General features: G+C 35.8%; 1 protein-coding gene across 4 annotated transcripts in view; it reads right to left on the reverse strand.

The window, feature by feature from the left end:
• Positions 1 to 19,034, reverse strand: part of TppII (Tripeptidyl-peptidase II) — a 21,277-nt gene extending 2,243 nt beyond the window's left edge. Inside the window, exons 1-21 of one of the 4 annotated variants that reach the window (XM_086542339.1) lie at positions 18,749 to 19,026; positions 17,617 to 17,728; positions 16,858 to 16,986; positions 16,600 to 16,767; positions 16,011 to 16,192; positions 13,915 to 14,078; positions 13,660 to 13,764; positions 13,213 to 13,348; positions 12,090 to 12,286; positions 11,829 to 11,964; positions 11,394 to 11,553; positions 9,691 to 9,871; positions 9,192 to 9,301; positions 8,754 to 8,911; positions 8,442 to 8,619; positions 7,957 to 8,115; positions 7,626 to 7,727; positions 5,982 to 6,104; positions 2,611 to 2,856; positions 2,162 to 2,286; positions 1,110 to 1,194 (exon numbers count right to left, since the gene is read on the reverse strand). In XM_086542339.1, coding sequence (XP_086398465.1) covers positions 1,110 to 1,194; positions 2,162 to 2,286; positions 2,611 to 2,856; positions 5,982 to 6,104; positions 7,626 to 7,727; positions 7,957 to 8,115; positions 8,442 to 8,619; positions 8,754 to 8,911; positions 9,192 to 9,301; positions 9,691 to 9,871; positions 11,394 to 11,553; positions 11,829 to 11,964; positions 12,090 to 12,286; positions 13,213 to 13,348; positions 13,660 to 13,764; positions 13,915 to 14,078; positions 16,011 to 16,192; positions 16,600 to 16,767; positions 16,858 to 16,986; positions 17,617 to 17,728; positions 18,749 to 18,918 — 3,126 coding nt within the window. In that variant the 5' untranslated portion in view covers positions 18,919 to 19,026. Of the gene's footprint in view, positions 1 to 1,070; positions 1,195 to 2,161; positions 2,287 to 2,610; positions 2,857 to 5,981; positions 6,105 to 7,625; positions 7,728 to 7,956; positions 8,116 to 8,441; positions 8,620 to 8,753; positions 8,912 to 9,191; positions 9,305 to 9,690; positions 9,872 to 11,393; positions 11,554 to 11,828; positions 11,965 to 12,089; positions 12,287 to 13,212; positions 13,349 to 13,659; positions 13,765 to 13,914; positions 14,079 to 16,010; positions 16,193 to 16,599; positions 16,768 to 16,857; positions 16,987 to 17,616; positions 17,729 to 18,748 lie in introns of all 4 variants that reach the window. The other 3 variants (XM_086542338.1, XM_086542340.1, XM_086542337.1) reach the window with 3 other exon arrangements.
• Positions 19,035 to 20,000: the final 966 nt, after the last annotated feature.

A 20,000-nucleotide genomic window follows, 5' to 3' on the forward strand; every position in this document is an offset into this window, starting at 1 on the left:
GTGTGTGTGTGTGTGTGTGTATGTGTGTGTGTGTGTGTGTGTGTGTGTGTGTGTGTGTTGTGTGTGTGTGTGTGTTGTGTGTGTGTGTGTGTGTGTGTGTGTGTGTGTGTGTGTGTGTGTGTGTGTGTGTGTGTGTGTGTGTGTGTGTGTGTGTGTGTGTGTGTGTGTGTGTGTGTGTGTGTGTGTGTGTGTGTGTGTGTGTGTGTGTGTGTGTGTGTGTGTGTGTGTGTGGTGTGTGTGTGTGTGTGTGTGTGTGTGTGTGTGTGTGTGTGTGTGTGTGTGTGTGTGTGTATGTGTGTGTGTGTGTATGTGTGTGTGTGTGAGTGTGTGTATAAATGTGTGAGTGCATGTATAAATGTGTGAGTAAATGAATGAGTGCGTGTATAAATGTGTGTGTGTGTATGTGTGTGTGTGTGAGTGCATGTATAAATGTGTGAGTGTGTGTATAAATGTGTGTGTGTGTGTGTGTGTGTGTGTGTGTGTGTGTGTGTGTGTGTGTGTGTGTGTGTGTGTGTGTGTGTGGGTGTTTGAGTGCATGTATAAATGTGTGAGTATATGACTGAGAGAATGAGTGAGTGAACATATGCAAGGTCATGTGCAATAATAATTGCTTTAGAAAATGTATTTAGGAAAAATTATCTACTCTCATAATATGCCCTTCTTAACTAAATTTGTTAAGATAAGCTGTACAAAGTAAAATTATAAGTATTATCAACAGAAAAAAATCAATGTTTTTTTACTCCATAATTCATTTCTTTTAAAATCATTTTAATTTATTAAGAACATTCAACATTAAAATCTTTGACTTCAACTAAGAAATAAACAGTACCACATCTCAATATATCCACCAATGATTTAACATGAATCACTTCCAGTCAATATAAAAACTAAACTAATCATACATGCTTATATTTAACAAGAGTACCTTACTGGCCATAACTTCAAAAATCCTCCCAAATGAGCACTTACAGATCATTTTGCCAATACATTCACAAAAATCTGAAGAGGAAGGGAAGGGGGATGGATGGACAAGGAACAGTATTGGAGAGAGGGCAAGCTTGTGCTCTTACCGGCATAGTACGTATGGGCCCAAACTTGTGGTTACTTACAGCTTTCCGAACTTGTTCATCCTTTGCAAATGACAGTGTACCTAACAGGGCCTGACCTGGGGTTAGTCCGAGACCCTTCAGTGTCCTGCGGGAAAAAGGATGCTAAATGTTTATGGAATATTTTTTGTCTATACCTACTGCAAGCTACAATTTTATCATCAGTTATCATTTAGGTGACTTACTTGTTTGTCCCTAATACTGCTATTTGAAAGTAAGAGAAACTGCTTCAGAAAAACATGATCCAAAACTGCTTATAATTTTTCAATAAATGAAAGCCAAGTGTCAATGGGTTATCACAAGCAAAGTGGTTGAACAGTATCAGCTTGAATAAAAAGGGAATTGATAGGGATTTTATCTTATTTAATCAAAAGTGGGTGGAGCAATTAGTCAGTTGGGTGGGTGAGGGTAGTCAATCTTAAACTTGGAGAGGACTTTCATTCAAAAACTACTTCATAATGGTGACTATTCAAACATAACAGATATATATATATATATATATATATATATATATATATGTTTATAGATATGTCTATATATATATATATATATATATATATATATAACAGACTGCTGTTCATCTGGCAGGCTGGCTTATGGTACACAAACAAAAGTCCATGTGAAAAAAGCACATTGTAAGTAATATGTGTCCCTTTCTTAAAATTGTCTCTATCATACATTATTTACATTATTTTAACATCTTGCAACTATCACTTCCATAAATAAGTGATTTATTACTTGGAGAGCATCATATACTAGATTATGCTGTTTTCAAATTAACCCACTCGCGCCGGATGACGTGCTTACACGTTTCGTGGTTTTTGCGTCAGACGCCTGTGATGAGCGGGCAGGTCAGGCTCGCAGCTTCTGCACCTGAGAGTCTTGAGGCATTAGGCTTATGCGTTCGAAAACCCTGGCATTATGACCATACAAAGCCAGAATTGCCCCGGCGTGAATGGGTTAATAAATACACCATGTACCTCTTAAATTACCTGTGACTTTCATATTGACTATCAACATAAGTTTTCAAAAATAAAATCTAAAAATAATCTTACTTGTCTGTGAGGCTTGGGGCTGTGAGGTAGAGAGGCTGTACAGCCCCAGTGCCTAAAGAAAGAGACTGAGCCTTCTTGCCACATGTAACTGCAGCATTGAATGATGTATACACATCAAGTTTTACCTGTGAGAAGAAAAAGATTTTTTCATTTTTTATTTTTTAACTTTAAATATGTAAACTATCTGCAAGTTCACAAATATATAGGATATCTCAATACTGAATATCCAATACAATTGATGGCTATATACTCCACCATTCCAATCTGCCTTGTACAATGAACAAACTAAAAAATCCTACAACTAATATCACCTACAGTATTAGTTTCAAGTCCTATATCTTATGAAGGGGTTAAGTACATTTAGAAATTTAATAAAAAGCAAAAATATGTTTTGCAATCCACTATTACTATCATCTTTAGATAGCCTAATAAAACAGAAATAAACTTACCTCTTGTGATAATTTTGTAAGCACAGTCAAGGGTAAATCACTGAGCTTCTCTAGCAAGTCTGGTCGTTCGTGTCTCACGTGAAGCCGAATGGTGTATTCACCTTTTTCAAGCTTGAGACTGTACTTGGTACAGTAAGCATCCCCAGATCCTATGAGCTGCTTGTTATGGTCAAACAGCATCCACAACTGTGACTCAAATGCTGACTCATACAATACGTCACTTAGCAAAGCACATTTTGGAGTAACCTGAAAACATTTAAATTCCACTGAAAAATGTATTTTGCAAATCTTGTTTTTAACCCATTGCAGATGGGTGTAATGATGACCTAAAAAAACAGGATCATTGTGCACACAATTTGACATTGGAAACTGCACATTGCTGAAGTACACTGACATCATAAAGTTTTATAACTGTCAAATGCTAGTTTAAGAGCTAAATCTTTACAAAGTCAGGTTAAACCATTGTTTTGTGATTGTTTTAAGAGGAAATGCTCTTTGGGCATGTCTGTGCTACCATGACCATGGAGAAAAGCTTTTCCCAGTCCCTCTAATATCTAGCCGGTACCGGTTGCATCAGAAATATCCCGTCTTGATGGCAGTTAGCTCCCTTGAGCCCCCATCCACAATGGGTTAAACATTGTATTCTTCACTTAAAATAACTTTACTAGTGAAAAGATATGTAAATAAACAGAATTTTAAGTTAAACTCATCAAAGGTCTCTATACATGAAACTGTAATATCAACATATTTCTAAATCACTCACATAATAAATTGAGATGACAGCCAACACTACTGACCTATACTGATATTTCAAAGTATTGTCAAGGATTGTGTATTAACCTGCCATCATATAATTGCTGCTTTTTTACTGTAAAGAGTTTTCCCTGCTTAGCTTGGGATATACCCTTTCCTAGTGTACTGATCTATCCTGATTTTGGTATTTTAACCTTTTTCCTTTCTGATGGAATGTTATATAACAAGCAAACCCCTTCCTCATCCTATATGATCCTCAGTCCTAGTGTTATGCTCGTGTACTACCTTTGCTGGACCCATCATATCTCCTTTTCCTAAGCATTAAATGACCCATTCTTGAATCTGTCAGTTGATTTATGTTTGATTTTCATTCTCACTACATCACCCATCCCTTTTTTTAATGACTGGATCATGGTCTATTTTATATACCACACAGTATCCACTTGGATCTGGTCATAATGTTGTATTCTGTCTTCTGAGTGTCTTTGTATCCTTAGCAACTCTTTTTGTGTATGAATTGGTCAACCACTGGTACTTCTCACATGACACATTTTCAACCTTGTGCAGTTTCTCTCTTCTTCTGCCAACTTTCATTCTCTTTATGTGTCAAGCTCATTCCCTGTCACTCTCTGCTACCATCTGTGGCCTGTATCTACTTCCACTGTCTAATGGGAAGTACTGTGCTGTTCCCTCATTCCATGCAGGAGTTAAGAGCAAGGGTTTCATGCTCCAATTCCCTGTCATGGGTGTTTATATGTTTAGTGATGTATTCTGTGCCCTTGGGCTGACCTGGACGGCCTTGTCCTTTCCTTGTATAAAAATAGAGTGGGATGTTTCCATAAATTTTCCAATGTCAATATTCTCAGAGCAGTTGTCTCATTCTCTATTGGATATCTTTTCTGATTTTGAGGTCTCTTCTCTTACTGTACATTTTTCAGTGAGTGAACAGTAATGATTATACACCATTCTGGGTCTTCTGTAATTATGTGTTTAACATATTTTGCAACACCTATCTGCTCATTTGGGCAGCATGCATATAGATACTCTATGGCCTCTATGTGCCCCTTGATGTTTCTGCCTCTGTTCTGTGAAACTCTAAGTAAGAAAGACATATGATTAATGTATGTCATGATGCTGGTGTTCTCTCTTAACCCATTATGGACAGGTGGCAACTGATACAGGCCAAAAAAGATTCTGATCTGAGGACAGGGCAACACTTAAGTGCTAATAGTCATCATGACATATATGAAGTTAGGGGAGAGTGGATTGCTGTGTCTCTGTATAATCCTGTGAGTAATGATTCATACTATTTATTGACTGATAATGTCAATTGCAATCATAATTACTATTAATGCCATAATATTCAATATATAAAATAGGTTTAGTCATTACAATAAAAGCTATTTATGATGCCAATTACAATTCCCATTTCTACTTTTACTGTAATATTCACCAAAATAGGTTTAATTCAAGTTCCCATACATAGATGGCACCACTCTCTCCTATCACCAGCAGGAAAGAAAACCATAAAGGGCACCCTTCCATGGTCTCTACCAAGCACCTATCTTTAGTGAGTGATGACATAGCAAGATGCTGACTTCTGGCTCTTAAGTACTGGCAATACAATATGTCCAGGAGGAGTGGGAAGAAGAAGCTGATCTAAACCAGTACATTGTCTGCAATTTGCCCCTGTGCCAGTATGGCACTTCATTTATTTTCAGTAGGGATATTTATTTCTTTTGTCCTTTTGTTGCTTTTCGTCCTCTCATAGAAGTGTAATACTTCTATCACACTGATTATAAAAAGCATAATGAGCTGATATGGACCCTATACTATAATTTCAGTCTACTACAGCATTGATAAACACTGTCAATAGTGAATGAAAGTGAAGTTCCCTCACTGGTGGCACTAGCGGCCGTCCTAGGGACCAGTCAAACAAATCTATCCTTGTCTGCAATGGGTTCATGCATTTCATTTTGGTGCCATTTAGAAAGGTTTATAATTTTTCTGCTATAACATGATCCTTGGTGGACATTCTTTTAGGTGTATATTCTCTCCACAAGACTTCTGCATTTCAGAGTTGGTGGGTCTCTCCTGTTCTTATGGCCTCACTTGAGTTGGTCTTTCTATTTTCTTTGTGTTGTTCGATCCATATCTATAGTTCTTACCTATGAGTGAGCATATGGGCTACATCTTGGAATATGTTGTGGTTTTGGGATGGTCTGTTCATGGGTCTTCCAAATGGCAGACTTGAAGCTGGCTAATCTGGGTAATGTTCCCACTGCTCAATAAGTGTAGAACTATGCCTTGGTACTTAGTTTTTCTGGTCATTCAATCTCTGGAGGGTCATTGTGGCATTAAGTCAATGCAATTGATGTCTCTAATTAGACAATCATACCTGATTACTATATTCTTCACACCAGATCACTTAGACAAGATAAACAAATTTTCAGTCCATTAAATGCCACATCCTTTTTCCCTTTTGGCATCTCTGAGATATATTTGTACAAAGCACAGAACAACAATGTTTCTTTTTCATCTAAATCAAACCTTGAAAAGAAAAATGTGAAAAGTTAAAAGTTTCCATGTAATAAAACATGAGATGAAAGAAGCCTTACCTCTGCTGCTTTAGAAACTGAGAGATTATAAGATAGTATCAGCTGGTAGACAGGCCGACCACCTGGGATTGTGTCCCGAAGACCACCCAGAACTTCCACTTTACTCTCTGTGGGTGTCAGCACCTATATCAGGGATATATTACTTTATTTTCATATAGATATATGAAGATATATAAAATAATAAAATTAGGTCTGTAAAAAAACTTAAAGGTAATATCCAAAAGTTATCTGAATGCTGAAATTTCTATAGAAACTACATGAAACAAATACCATACAGATACGCTTGTATATTTTTTTTTTCTACTTAACCCATTCATGCCGGATGACGTGCTGACATGTTTCCTGGTTTTTGAGTCAGATGCCGGTGACAAGATATTTGGTTATTGCCGGCGCTCGGGGTGAGTGAGCAGACAGCCCAAGCTCCCAGCTTATGCGTTCAAAAACCCCGGCATTCTAACCATTCAGAGCCGGGAATAGCCCCGGCGTGAATGGGTTAAAGATACTTAGTACACTTGTTATTACTTTCTGTCCTATACAAACTACACATTGCCAGTGTTGCTATTATTTGACAAGAAAGATATATCAAGTTCTAATGTATTTTAAATCGAAATCCTCTCCCTTTATAGTGAAACAGGTAAAGTTACATAAAATAACATAATCAGATACACACTAAATTTGACCTTCGACATTCATGAGGCTTACATTCCTTTACCCCCCGTGAAAGAAAAGTCAAAAGTGTGCTGGATAATGCTAGCACTATTAGGCTATTATATGGCTATAGTAGGCACATCAAACACAAGACTACCTTCAGTCATAAAAATAAAAATTATATCCTATACGAATTCTTATATTAAAGAAAGCAAGTAAATGTACATGTGTAATTTATTGGTGCTACTCTTTACTGGGTAATGATCAAATGTATCATTTGGAAGATCAAAAGTAACCACTCGAAGGGTCACAAATAATGTACTTTTCACAGACAAGTAAACAAAGACATCGTAATTATATAAGCACATACTGTGATGTGGTTGTTCAAAGATAGACACTCCCATCAATTTCTTGAAAAAGGGGGCAACAGAGGATGCCTACATTGCCTCTACCCAAATGAATTTCAAAATATAATTCTATGTTTTTGAAGAAAATACATATCTAATGTTTTATTAATGTTTTGCAGCCCTTGTGATCTTTCTTCACTGCATATTCTAAATTCTTATTATATTTCTACTTCAACAAATACTTGAGACAAGCTCACAGATACCTGGATTCTCAAATGAACAGTATAATATCTATCTCAACAGCCAAAATACAGTCATGTGTATCCTTACACTACTAAAAAAAAAAAAAAAAAATGTTTGCATGTACTTAAGAACTTTCATTATTCTATGGAAAACTTTGATCAAGATTGTCTGCCCTCATCAATAGCAATATTAACCCATTGATAGCAGACGGCATGATTTGCTGTCATGGCAGCATCGGTCATAAATGCGGATGGCATCATGCCATACACATAAACCCGCCACATGACTGTATGCATATTTTATGAATACTGCGGCCAATGGGTTAATAAGGGATCAACTTACAAAGCCAAAAAATTGACAATGACAAGTTCATTAACAAAGACCTTGAAAGTATTGTGCCCATTACCTGAGTGTGATGTTTGAGATAGGCCTGTGGAGAGAGCTCTTCTGGCCTCAACCCTGCTCTTACATCCACACGCTGAACTCCATCACTGCAGAACAATGTTACCTGAAAGGTGAAGTTTATGCCATCAATAATAGAATACACAATGTGAATCACTTCCCCCAAAAGTTATCACTTAAGTTTCTTAAAACAAAAATAGGAAAGAAGCAATTTGGGTAATTCATTTTTTTTTCAGCTAAAACAAAGAAAAAATATACAAAAAATAAAAATACAAATTTAAACAATGAAATAAACGAAAGACTAATCTACTCAAACCAAAGTAAAATAACAGTACCTCATCATGCGACGGGCGCAGACTGTGAAAGTCTATGTCAATTTCTACTTGACCATCCACTAGGCTCGACCACCAACGGGCTAGGCAAACCTCAAGAGCATATCCACCTCGCACTCCTAAGACGAATGTACTGCTCTCATTGCAGCCTAGATTAACAACCTGAAAATAATCTTAATGTATTTCAACTTCCTTCTTTGTTGTTGTTTATTTCATTTGGTATATTACCACAGGTTATCAGGTAAAAGTGTTTAGAGATGCAAAGAGGTGTAATTCGGAGCTTAATAAGACAGTTATAGTAAAAACATACATAACTATATTTATGTTCTTATTGGCTGTCTTATCAATCTGTGTGTACATGTTACTGTATTTACTTTTGTCTCAAATTGGTTCTTCTTTTGCAAGTGAATTTAAAGAATGTATTTGTTAAGTGACCATATTTTCATCTATAATGTTTGGTTGACCATTTGTTCTGATTACAATCTTACCTTATAGAACTCAATTGTCTTCACACTGCAATCAGGTTTGAGCTGAACTGCATGAAGAGTGAAACGCTGACACTTTTCAGAATGAGACGACTTCAAGGTCACAGTTGCCCAGGTAGACTCAACTGGCACATATAGGAAATGACGGCGGACACATCCTGCGCGGAAGACTTCTGCTGGACTGTTATAAAGGAGAAACTGTCATCACCATCATCATGATACTAATAATCAGTCCCTTCAATTATATGTGCCATTAAAACAAAGGACATGAACAATATAAACAAGCACATATCTGCAAACACTGCAGAAACACACCAAGTGTATTTGTACCCATGAAGAAGGTCAACAACAGGAACAACAATAGTGATGGGAACTTCAAACATGATTCCTTTTTCAACATTGCTAGCATTGTAAGCCTTGACAGAGGCAAAGTACACTCTTCCACGCTCAAGACCTCGTGGGTCTATGCTCACCTGCAATAATCCAAGGTAATAATGTTAGGTAACATGCAAAGATAAAGAAAAAAAAGATTAAGGATGATTGAAAAAATGTAAGAATCTGTTTGTCCAATATTGTAACTAATGTAGTACTGCAAAATATATAGTAATATCATCAGCCTGCAATAAATATAAACATATCCTTTTTTAAAATCCATCAATCAAAATTTCTGCTTCACTATTTGGATTCTCTAACACTACCACAAAAAGATAACACAATCAGGTAGAAATCCTGAAGTGACTTAAAGGAACTTACCTGGAATGACCTGGCAGTGTAAGACATTTGTAAACAACTTGGTGATCTGATCCAAGGAGCATTACAGGTCAAAACCATTTCCATACAAAAGGATAACTTTTGATTGGCATCTGCTGAGAAATATTGTGATATTAAATAAAGATAATTATTGTGATTCCATTAATATAAAAATAGAAATAGCAACAAAAATGGAATACTTCCAAGCATGAAAAACAATACATCATGTACTTCACATTCTTAACCCGATAATGACAGGGTGGATTGGCTCCACCTGGACACAATGCCAGGGTATGCTGAAATGCACAGGCCTAATGTCTCATTTGCCTGCTGACATGGCAGACAGCTGCTAAGTGCATGATCACCTGGCATGCTGACCATACAAAAAGCCATGATGTGATATCATGTCCCCAGTGGGATGACATGTCAAGCCATGACGTGATATTACATCGTCCATCCTAAACGGGTTAATGTGTGAAAATAAAAAATTCACTTTACATACCAGCTCTAGTGTCATCAAGTAGCACAGGTTCTACTGTAACTGACATGTCAACAGGTTTATCAGCAAGCCAGTTGCGCAAGTGAATACCCTTCTTCCTCTCACTCCCACACTCAACCGTAAACCGAACTTTGTCTTCAATACTATTGCAATGTTGAAGGATATGCTCCACAGCCCTGTCCACCTGAAAGGGGGAATGACACTAATAAATGCAATTTATGATATGGTTTGCCTTTATATCTATTCCAACATGTTTTTCTTCTTCCCTTCTTAAGAGCAAGGTTATTCATTGATATTGTTTACCATAGCTTTGTAATATTTAGAGGAAAAAAGTTTAAGGAAATGTCTTAATGTATAGCTTATACTGTTATAATGATTAGCATACATTTACAACATACACAAGATACCTTCTGCTTCAAATATAGAGATAATTTCATTTGATTCCATAATTCTTGGATCAAACATTCTGTGAAATGTCCAGAGTACCACACAAGTAATGCAATATTTTACCCATTACATTTAACAAATGCTGAAAATAAACATTTGGTTGTGCATAGTATCTGAATGGAACTCATATTCTGCACAGAAAACCAGTATCTATTTTCCAGCTTCTATGTAACCCATAATATTAGTTCAAAGAACCCTGCATGAGTATTAGTGAAGTTGGGTGTTAAGTTAGGCATCAATATAAGTTGAGCTAAGAGAGGAAGTGGTTGTATTTCTGGTCATTTCTCATGCTTGGCAATATTTTCACCATATCATCTCACTCATTTGTAGGCATCTACTTTGCCTTAAAAGCACCTCTCCCAAGTCACAAAGGGAGCTGATGGGGGTGGACAAAAGGATCAAAGCACCCAGAAAGATCTCCAAGATAACTGACAGTTAATGCAGAAGGAAACAATGAATAACTGGTTGTTTTAAATATCTTTTTCTTCATAATGTTGAGACAGGTTAGAATATATAGAATGCTTTCATGGATCACTGGCACCCATAACAGTCCATGAAAGTATGAAGTGTCAGGTGTGTCCAGATGCACTTCTTCCTCCTTTAGCTCAAATCACATTGATACCCAACAGTTCCCCTCAGCATTCATAACACTCTGATAAAGTTGACAAATATGTTATGTCCACCACACTCGAGGTATTCATAGCAGTATTCATAGATGGGATGCATATGATCTTCCTTTTTTTTATGTCCTGTTTTTTCTACAAATTATAATTTCTTATTCAATTAATGCTATTATGCAGAATCAATCAAAATAAAGTAAATTGCATATTATTTGGCTTCCAATGACCCATAGCCAACTACTCTGCCTGTTGCTCTTCTCCAGGATTTAAAACGTAGGTCTCCTTTTTAAAAAGTGAAACACAAACTTAAATTTCTATAGTATGCAAAACAACATGATTCAAGGAAATGTGAAGTTGAAAGCTTCTATTATCAACTCCATATACAAAAAGTATATAAAATGGTTAAAAAAAGTAAACAATGAATGTAATGGCTCACCAATGCAATAACAATTTGAATCACACTTTCAGATATTTTACATCCAAACACATGTTAAGAGTAGCAGGATCAAATATATAATCACTTAAAGCAATTTAACTAAAAAGATAAAAAGATGAGGATAAAACTAACATTTGATATAGCCTATTCAATTCTCCTCTAAATATTCAAATGTCAGAATCATCTGAGTTTATCTAACTAACCTGGATTAGTCCATGTCCTTGTGCAAACACATCCACATCTAAACCCATGGCAGTGTTCTGTATTGCCCTTCGAACAGAATATGGGGAATATGGAATAGACTTCAGCTTTACTGCTGAAACAATCAGAGCGACGCAGCCAGCAGTGTGAGGAGATGCCATGCTAGAAAATTTAAGATATAAACATTTATTATTTGACAAGTCATTATTGAATGAACTGAATTATGTTTACATTTGCTTTAAACTTACACTGAATTCCATCTATGATTCTAAATATTACTTTTACTATCATGCAAAACAGAAAATATTAAGAATGCAGATGAAAAAGTTTAGCCATAGAATAAGAGAAAGTTTCAACATATTCCAAGTATGAGTTGACATTTTGCTGAGAAAATTTTATATCAATTCCAGCACATGTCTGTTTTAAAAATTCCCCACCTTGTTCCGTTCATAAGTTGGTTACTACGCAATGTAAATGTTGGGACAGATGTGATGGCACCACCTGGAGCACAGACGGTCACACCCCTCGCACCATCAGCTGTGGGTCCTCTTGATGACCATGTATATGGGCATCCTGGAAAACAATAATTCAGACATTTTTTCTCCTTTTTCAATACAGTTCAATACCTATTTGACTACAAAACTGCTCAGTATATCTAGCTCATGTCATGAGTCTGCAGAATAAAATCAGCAACTCACCAGGCAACTTCTCAATCATGGAGTATTCAGCAGTCATCATGTCAGGGGACACATAAGCACCAACACCAATAATTGAATCACTCTGGAAGTCTGGAGGAACTCCTACTGTTGCAAGGGCTGGACCATGATTGCCCGCTGATGATACCCAGATTACACCATATTTGTTGACTACTTCGTGAGCCAGTTCTCCTAATCGACTGGAAATTAAAAAGTACATTGAGGTTTGGTTGTGTTGCAAGTATATTTGAGAATGCTTAGTATAACATATGAGGATTAAGCTAGCACTTATACAACTGCTGTATATGAAGTTCAAATGAAAAAAAATCTGAAAGCTAGTATACATAACTGAGCTCTATGTATTACTAATAAAATCATACTTTCAAAATGTTTAAGACAAAACACTTGAATATTATTGGCACTAATTGATGACCACTCTTTCCCTGGATTACCCTTACTGATACAAATATGGAGATGAACCTCCTGCCTACCACCTCCATCATCTCCTTTTTTACTTTTTTATTCAAGTAGAACTCATTATTCTCAGTCTCTTTTCCTATTACATCTATCAAATGTTTTTTTTATTGTGAGAAAGACTGATTTATTGTCATAGATACTATATATGCTAATCTTTGTTTTATAAAGAAGGAACATGTAAAGAAAGTGAATATTAGGTATCAAAATAATGATTTCTAGAGTTACAGCTTCTATATGTCAAGGGTTCTGAGGGCTTATTGTGTTAATAGAAGCAATTTGCTTTTAACCCATTCACGCCGGTTGACGTGATAGCACGTATTGTGGTTTTCGCGTCAGACGCCCTGGACGCGCTATGAGGGGAAGCCGCGCGCTCGGGTAGAGCGAGCGGGCAACCGAGGCTTGCGGCTTGTGCGCCCGAGAATCTCGAGGCGTTAGGCTTATGCGTTCGAGAACCCCGGTATTGCGACCGCGCAAAGCCGGAACTGCCCCGGCGTGAATGGGTTAAACAACTAAAATGCCCTCAAAGAACCATGATATAACAGGAAAAAATAAGCAAACATCTCTACTTGTTTAGACATATATAAATTGGAGATTCTAGAAATAAAATAATAATCTAAGCAATTCTAGCAGATGAAAGTAATTTCCTTACCTTGAGTTGGACCAATGAGCATGTTCCCCATAACTCATGTTGATGACATCTACCTTGTAGAAAGGGTTTTCCATCACACGCATCATAGCTCTAGCTAGTGCAGTGCCAGTTTCCATACTACCAATTCGATTGTCACCTGAAATCACATAAACTAGACTTAGAATTTACATCATTGTTAAATATATCATAAATATAGACAGATAATGAGACCAGCAAAACTACACTGATGAAACCATGGTCTAGAAGATGCACAAAGTCATCCTTGTTGGAATACATCAAATAGGATCATGAATCTCTATTCATTGTAGGATATCAAATAATGTCATGATACCCAAGCTGGATGTTACAATAATAACATTACTGGTGTCATACTGTGATTAATCATATAAAATCAATGTCACCATTATTCACAACAATGTGATCCCAACAATGACATCTCTTTTTTACCTATAGTTATAGAGACTATCTGAGCACCAGGAGCTACACCATTCCGCTCTGGGGCATCAGGGAAATTAGCTGATGCGATGGAGGCCACATGTGTACCATGGCTTGCTGGAAGAAAATGATAATGTAGTAATACATTTGTACCATTCCTTTTTTCTGTGAATATGTTATTTGAAAAAGTATGTCATCATTCTAAGAGGTATAACATAAACATCCATGATGCTGTTTGTACACAAAACAGAAAATTAAAATACTTACAGCACATTCCAACAATTTCAAGGATATTGCCATCATTGTGCACATTAATAGAGATATTGTACTGGTCAGTTGGTGTGAGTGATGCCCACTGCTGAGTAACTCTATATTCCCCTAGATGAATTCCAGATTCCAATTCTCCCCGTTCTGATGTATCAATACATGCCCTGTAAGATATATTTTGGTTAACACAATGACCATAAGATAAGAAAATACCTCTGAAATTCATTTTGACTTAATTCTATTTATTGAACATATTCATCTACGAATATAGTAACACTGATAATCATATTCTTTATCCTTTAACCAGTTGCCAACAGGGTTGTTTTGGCTCCAAATGGCCGAAATACCAGGATATTTCAAATGTGTAAACATAGTGCCTTGGGCTATTTGCCTGCTCTGGCTGCGGCCAAGTGTTACAGCCTGATCACCTGGTACATCAGCCAGAAGGATAGCCATGACAAAATATCTCGTCCCCTGGTGGCTGGTCCTACCATATTCTTATCACCCAGTGTTAACGGGAAAAAATACTTAGTCTTTTCCCTCTACTAGCTTATTTGCCTTCTCTAAAGACCAATTTTTCCTTTTCCTATTCTCTTTGTTTCATCCCTTGTGTTCCAACATGATACTTTTAAAAACATTATTTCTCTAATTTCAGTTTCTATCAACATCTATTTCAATCAATCCATTTAATGATCTCTCTCTCTCTCTCCCTCTTCTTAGTATTTTCTTTGTGCAATCAAGTCTGTATTTGTGTTATGGTTTTCGTATTATTATATGCTTTTACTGTGACATTTTAAATGTTAGGAGTTATATATATAGCTATCAATTGCTTTCACATAATATTGTGTTAAATAAATTATACTGTTAGTGATATGTTTTGCTTATGATTTCAATCCTTCACTCCTCTACAGGTTCATGATGTAATAAGTTTTAGGAAATTATCTGGAAATGCTGATGAATAAATAAATGTCTGAATCAAGTAACTGAAACAAAAATTATCACTAATAGATTAAAACTGGTTAATTCACATCTAAATTGTCAAGACTCAAAGAGAGTCTGCAACTTAAACTCTTCCACCAATAAATTTCATCTGTCTTTGCTGCTATAATAACTGCCATATCATTTGGCAAAGTTAACTACCTTTCCCTGCTCGCTTCTCACCATCTTTCCATTCAGGCTGTTTTACTTTGTCAGAGTTAACTGATGGCTCTTCTGTTTCAACAACAGAACATTAACCAATTGGTCGCAGTATTAAAAAAATGTTTGGGCAGTAGGATGGCTGTATTACATGTCTGGCACTGTGCCATCATCATCTATGACCGACTGCCTTTCCAGCAAATCATGCCATCCGCTGCTAATGGGTTAATACATGGTGAAAAAATTGATTTAAACACAATTAGTAACTTCTAAGTTGTATCCTTTAATAATGAAGCAACTTAAAAAAAAAAAGTCACTTCATGTTGCTTTAATTAATAAATCTAAGTTTCAGTAACAAACTTTGTCATCTATGTCACACACAAAATAATGACCCAGTAGCACTAACCATTGTGATTTTGGTATAAGAATGATTGTAATGGTAATCTCGACTGGTTGTTTTCAATCATAAAACACTATTGTCATAAAAAATTCATTTCTTAAATAATTTCTGATAATTACAGCAGAAATATAATTACTGGATTAAGTTCTGGTAATACTTTTGATTTACAACACTATCAGACAATCAATATCCACACGTCTTCTATCCAAAGAGAAACACTGGATATTGGGGGAGTGGCTAATTGCACCAGACTGAAAATCATCCAAGATTTAATATCTGAACAAACTTCATTCAATGGGCGGCTTTAATTTTCTCCATCCAACTATCATCTATCTATTCCTCCACTTACACACATCCTCATGATCTCTCTCTCTCTCTCTCACACACACACACACACACACACATGCATGCATGCAAGCACATACACACCTTCCTTCTTTCCTTCCTTCCAAAATAACTTACTGTGTATATCTGAGTTATGGCTGTAACGTTAAATTCTACTCCACACTCTACATTCTCTCCATTCTCTCTTTATCATCCTATATACCTTACTGCTTACCTCCACACATCTCCATCATGATACAGGACACAATCATAAGCTGGTCCCAAGTCATTGTACTTTTTCTCCAAGCTGTTAAGCAGTGATACCCTGGTTTCAGCATCCTCTTTTGTCATTTTGTCAATCAAACTATTAGAGCTGGCTCCATTACTACTACCATTGCTTTTATTGTTTTCCAGCAACTGCAAAAAAAAAGATATATCACACCACACTCATTCAAAATGCATTTATTAGTGGCTACATAAAAGTATTTTAGTTACTTCAAAAAATGAAAATTGGTTACAATTCTTAAACAAAATAACCTTTAATTATAATTACTGTGACTTGGAAAAGATTATATGATACATGATACATGACAACAATATTTTACACTAACTTTAAACTTGAGGGAAGATGAGGATTTTTAGTGTCTTTGTCTTAAGAATATCATAATGTCTATTGCCTTTACTGTTTCCTGCCCTAATTAAAAATGAATACTCATAATTTCAAATGAAATCAGTTAAGTGCACAAAAATCTTTGCTAGTTTCATTTTCTTGGGTGTGATAATTTTTCAATAAACTCATAATTTCAAAACAATAAAGAATGTACCTGTAACTTTCTTTGTGCCTCAGCCAGCAGAATCTTGTGAACAGGGTCCCACTGCTTCTCTTTGCGATCCTTAATGATTCGATCTCTGAGTCTTTGAGGGTAGAGAGTATAAGCACTCTTCACTCCTATGTGGAACTTCCCTGATGGATTAACCCAGGACTCTGGAACCTATCAGATTTTTGTGCTTATTAGTATCATAATCATTTCATATTTATACTTTAATATATTCTAAATATCATGATAAAAAAAGGAACTTACTTTAAGTTTACGACCAGTAAGACCTGCAATAACGCCATCTGTTGCTTCAACAACTGTAGAGGTATCAACATCTCCAGCCCCTGATGCATCAATGCGATCGATGACTTTCACTTTTCCCTCTGTTGTAACCTGGAAGATAAAGTCCCAATTCCTTACAATACTTTCTATGAAAGCAACATTGTTATTAACTAAAACTATACCTATCATAAATATCCCACTTATATTCAGTGTGGGCACTATGTTATATAGCAGGGCTTTAATGAGCAAAGGTTCAACTAGACAGGCTCCATATTTGCAGAGGCCCAACTAAATATTTTACTTCCAGTCATGAAAATAAGCCAATCTGAGTACAGGGTAGTAGACCTTTATCATTTTCATTAATTTCATATCCCTTCATTCATAGCAATACACTTGCAAGAGTCCTTTGCTAGGACCTTCATATTAATGAATTCTATTTTCCTCTTCCTGGATCATAGGGTCCAACTGCAATTCTCAGAAGGTCCAGCTCAGGACCAGGGGCCACCAGCTGAGTAGCTTGATATATAAGATAGAGTACCTAGCAGGGATTCCCATGAAATTTGTAGAACCTATTACTGTTTCCATTTAAAACAACCTAGATCTATCAAATTTAGTATTAACATAATCAACATCACCTAAAAAGGGACATTAGAGTATACCAGATATATTATATACTTTCTATTGCTGCCTTTCTGTATCAAATCCCCAAATGTCGTAGGATAAATGACACTTCTCCCTTACCTGAAGCCCAGGTGCCCCTGGGTCAACACCTGAGTCAAAGATAGCAATCACCGTCCCACGCCCATCGAAGTTTGAGTTCTTAGACAGAAGACTCACAACACCAGTTTCTTTCCTGTTGGAAGAAAATAAGGATAAATCTACATTTTTGAAGTAAATTAAAATTATGAAGGACAAACAATTTCATATTAACTACTGAATATTTATGTCCATATCAGTATACATATTATACAGTATATATAAATGCATTGTTGAATATCTGAACCAATGTTCAACTGCAAATTAATGTAAATTGGATGCTGCTTGCCATCAAAGCTATTATCCCCCAAATCAAGTCTTGTTATTAGTTTTTAAACATGTAACATGTATTTGCAAATTACCTGCATCATAGTCTATCCCCCCTTCCCCCCTCCCCCCCTATCTTATATTCAATATATGTAATGCTTGAGGTACTACATGTGCAGAGACAGAGACAAAGGAGACAAGCCTGACTGTTCAAGAAATGGAAAATTTCTTTGTCTTTGTCCATGCTGTCATATCTTAAAATAAAGCTTATCCAGTCAAACTGAGGTACATGGCTGGTGCATTTAGAAACAAATTGTAAATGTTAAATTATTCAAACTCTAATAAACTCAATGAACACTAATTACATTTCATTTAAGGAAGAAAACAATGCAATTCATTACTCCTAGCAAAATAAACAAAAGTATCAAGTATTTTCATCCTAACCACAATCATTATCTCTAAAAGAAAGTACAAATATAAAGACATGATTTATGCTCGTCAATGTTCTCCCTTATTCCACTAAGCTTAATTGAATCTATTAACCCTTCCTCGGTTGCTGTTGCTATATCATGCAATCTTTTATTTATTTTCTCATCATATTTGCTATAATAGAATAGAATCAAATGAAACGCTGATAAAATAGTAAAAAAAGAGTCAAAGTATCTTTTTACATTATACATCGTTTGAGATTTTAAAGAGGACAAGAGATCCAGACTGACAGTGCAAAATTTCCCTGCTTCTTTTTTACTCTCAGGTCGATCGCTAGGAGACCCTACCAGATGACCGAGGAGAAATTCACATTCCTGATAGATCAGTGGCCTAAAATATATTGCCAGCAGTCGATAATTACCTAGGAAGAAGACCCCAGAAAGGAAACTCCCCGAGCGGTTCGGTCGTCGACGCCATCTTTGTTGTTGTGGCGAACGAACGTAAAGATTTTGTATAATGGTCGCTTTTCCTCCCTGTACGTGCTTGTTTTTGGACTATTCTACAAATTATGTTAGAGATCCATATTCTCATAATACGGTGCACATTTCTGTCGCTAGATTGAATGATAAACAATGGAGAAATAAGATGTAGAGTGTAGGTCTACAGACGAAAGGGAATGTAACAAATGTGTCTATTTATGGGATAAACTAACATTCGAGTAAGCTCACAATCCTTATATGAGCACCTTCCTTCCTGACTTGTCAAGAAATGTAATCTCATATAATAATATATTTTAAAATATTACTAATTCGGATTCCATACTGGATCATTTCTATACATTTTACATGGTAATGTTTTAATGAACAATGAATGAATGTAAACGCATAGGATATCACTGAAGGATATTGATATATGTAATAAAATATTTCTGATAAAATGGATATCCTAGGATACAAACATACACATCACACACACACACACACACACACACACACACACACACACACACACACACACACACACACACACACACACACACACACACACACACGCACGCACGCACGCGCACACATACACACACACACACACACAAACACGCATACACATATATAAATGCCTGTATACATATATATGTATATAAATATATATAGATATATATATATACATATACATATACATATATATGTATACAGGCATTTATATATGTGTGTGTGTGCATGTGTGTTTGTATACATATATATACATAAACACACATACACACACACACATTTAAATAAATATATATATATATATATATATATATATATATATATATATATATATATACATACATATATATACATATGTATATATGTATATATATATGTTTATATAAGTATATATAAATTTATATGAATATGTGCGTGTGTATACAGACATGCCTACACACACACACACACACATATAAATGCCTGTATGTATATATATGTGTGTGTGTGTTCACACACACACACATACACACACACACACACACACACACACACATATATATATATATATATATATATATATATATATATATATATATATATATATAGAGAGAGAGAGAGAGAGAGAGAGAGAGAGAGAGAGAGAGAGATTTGATTTGATTTGATTTGATTTGATATAGTTTATTTGCAGAACAATTCACATGC

The sequence above is a fragment of the Penaeus japonicus genome, unplaced genomic scaffold, assembly GCF_977035675.1.
Source record: "Penaeus japonicus unplaced genomic scaffold, GWHDUDI00000001_assembly GWHDUDI00000012, whole genome shotgun sequence".
NCBI lineage: Eukaryota > Metazoa > Arthropoda > Malacostraca > Decapoda > Penaeidae > Penaeus > Penaeus japonicus.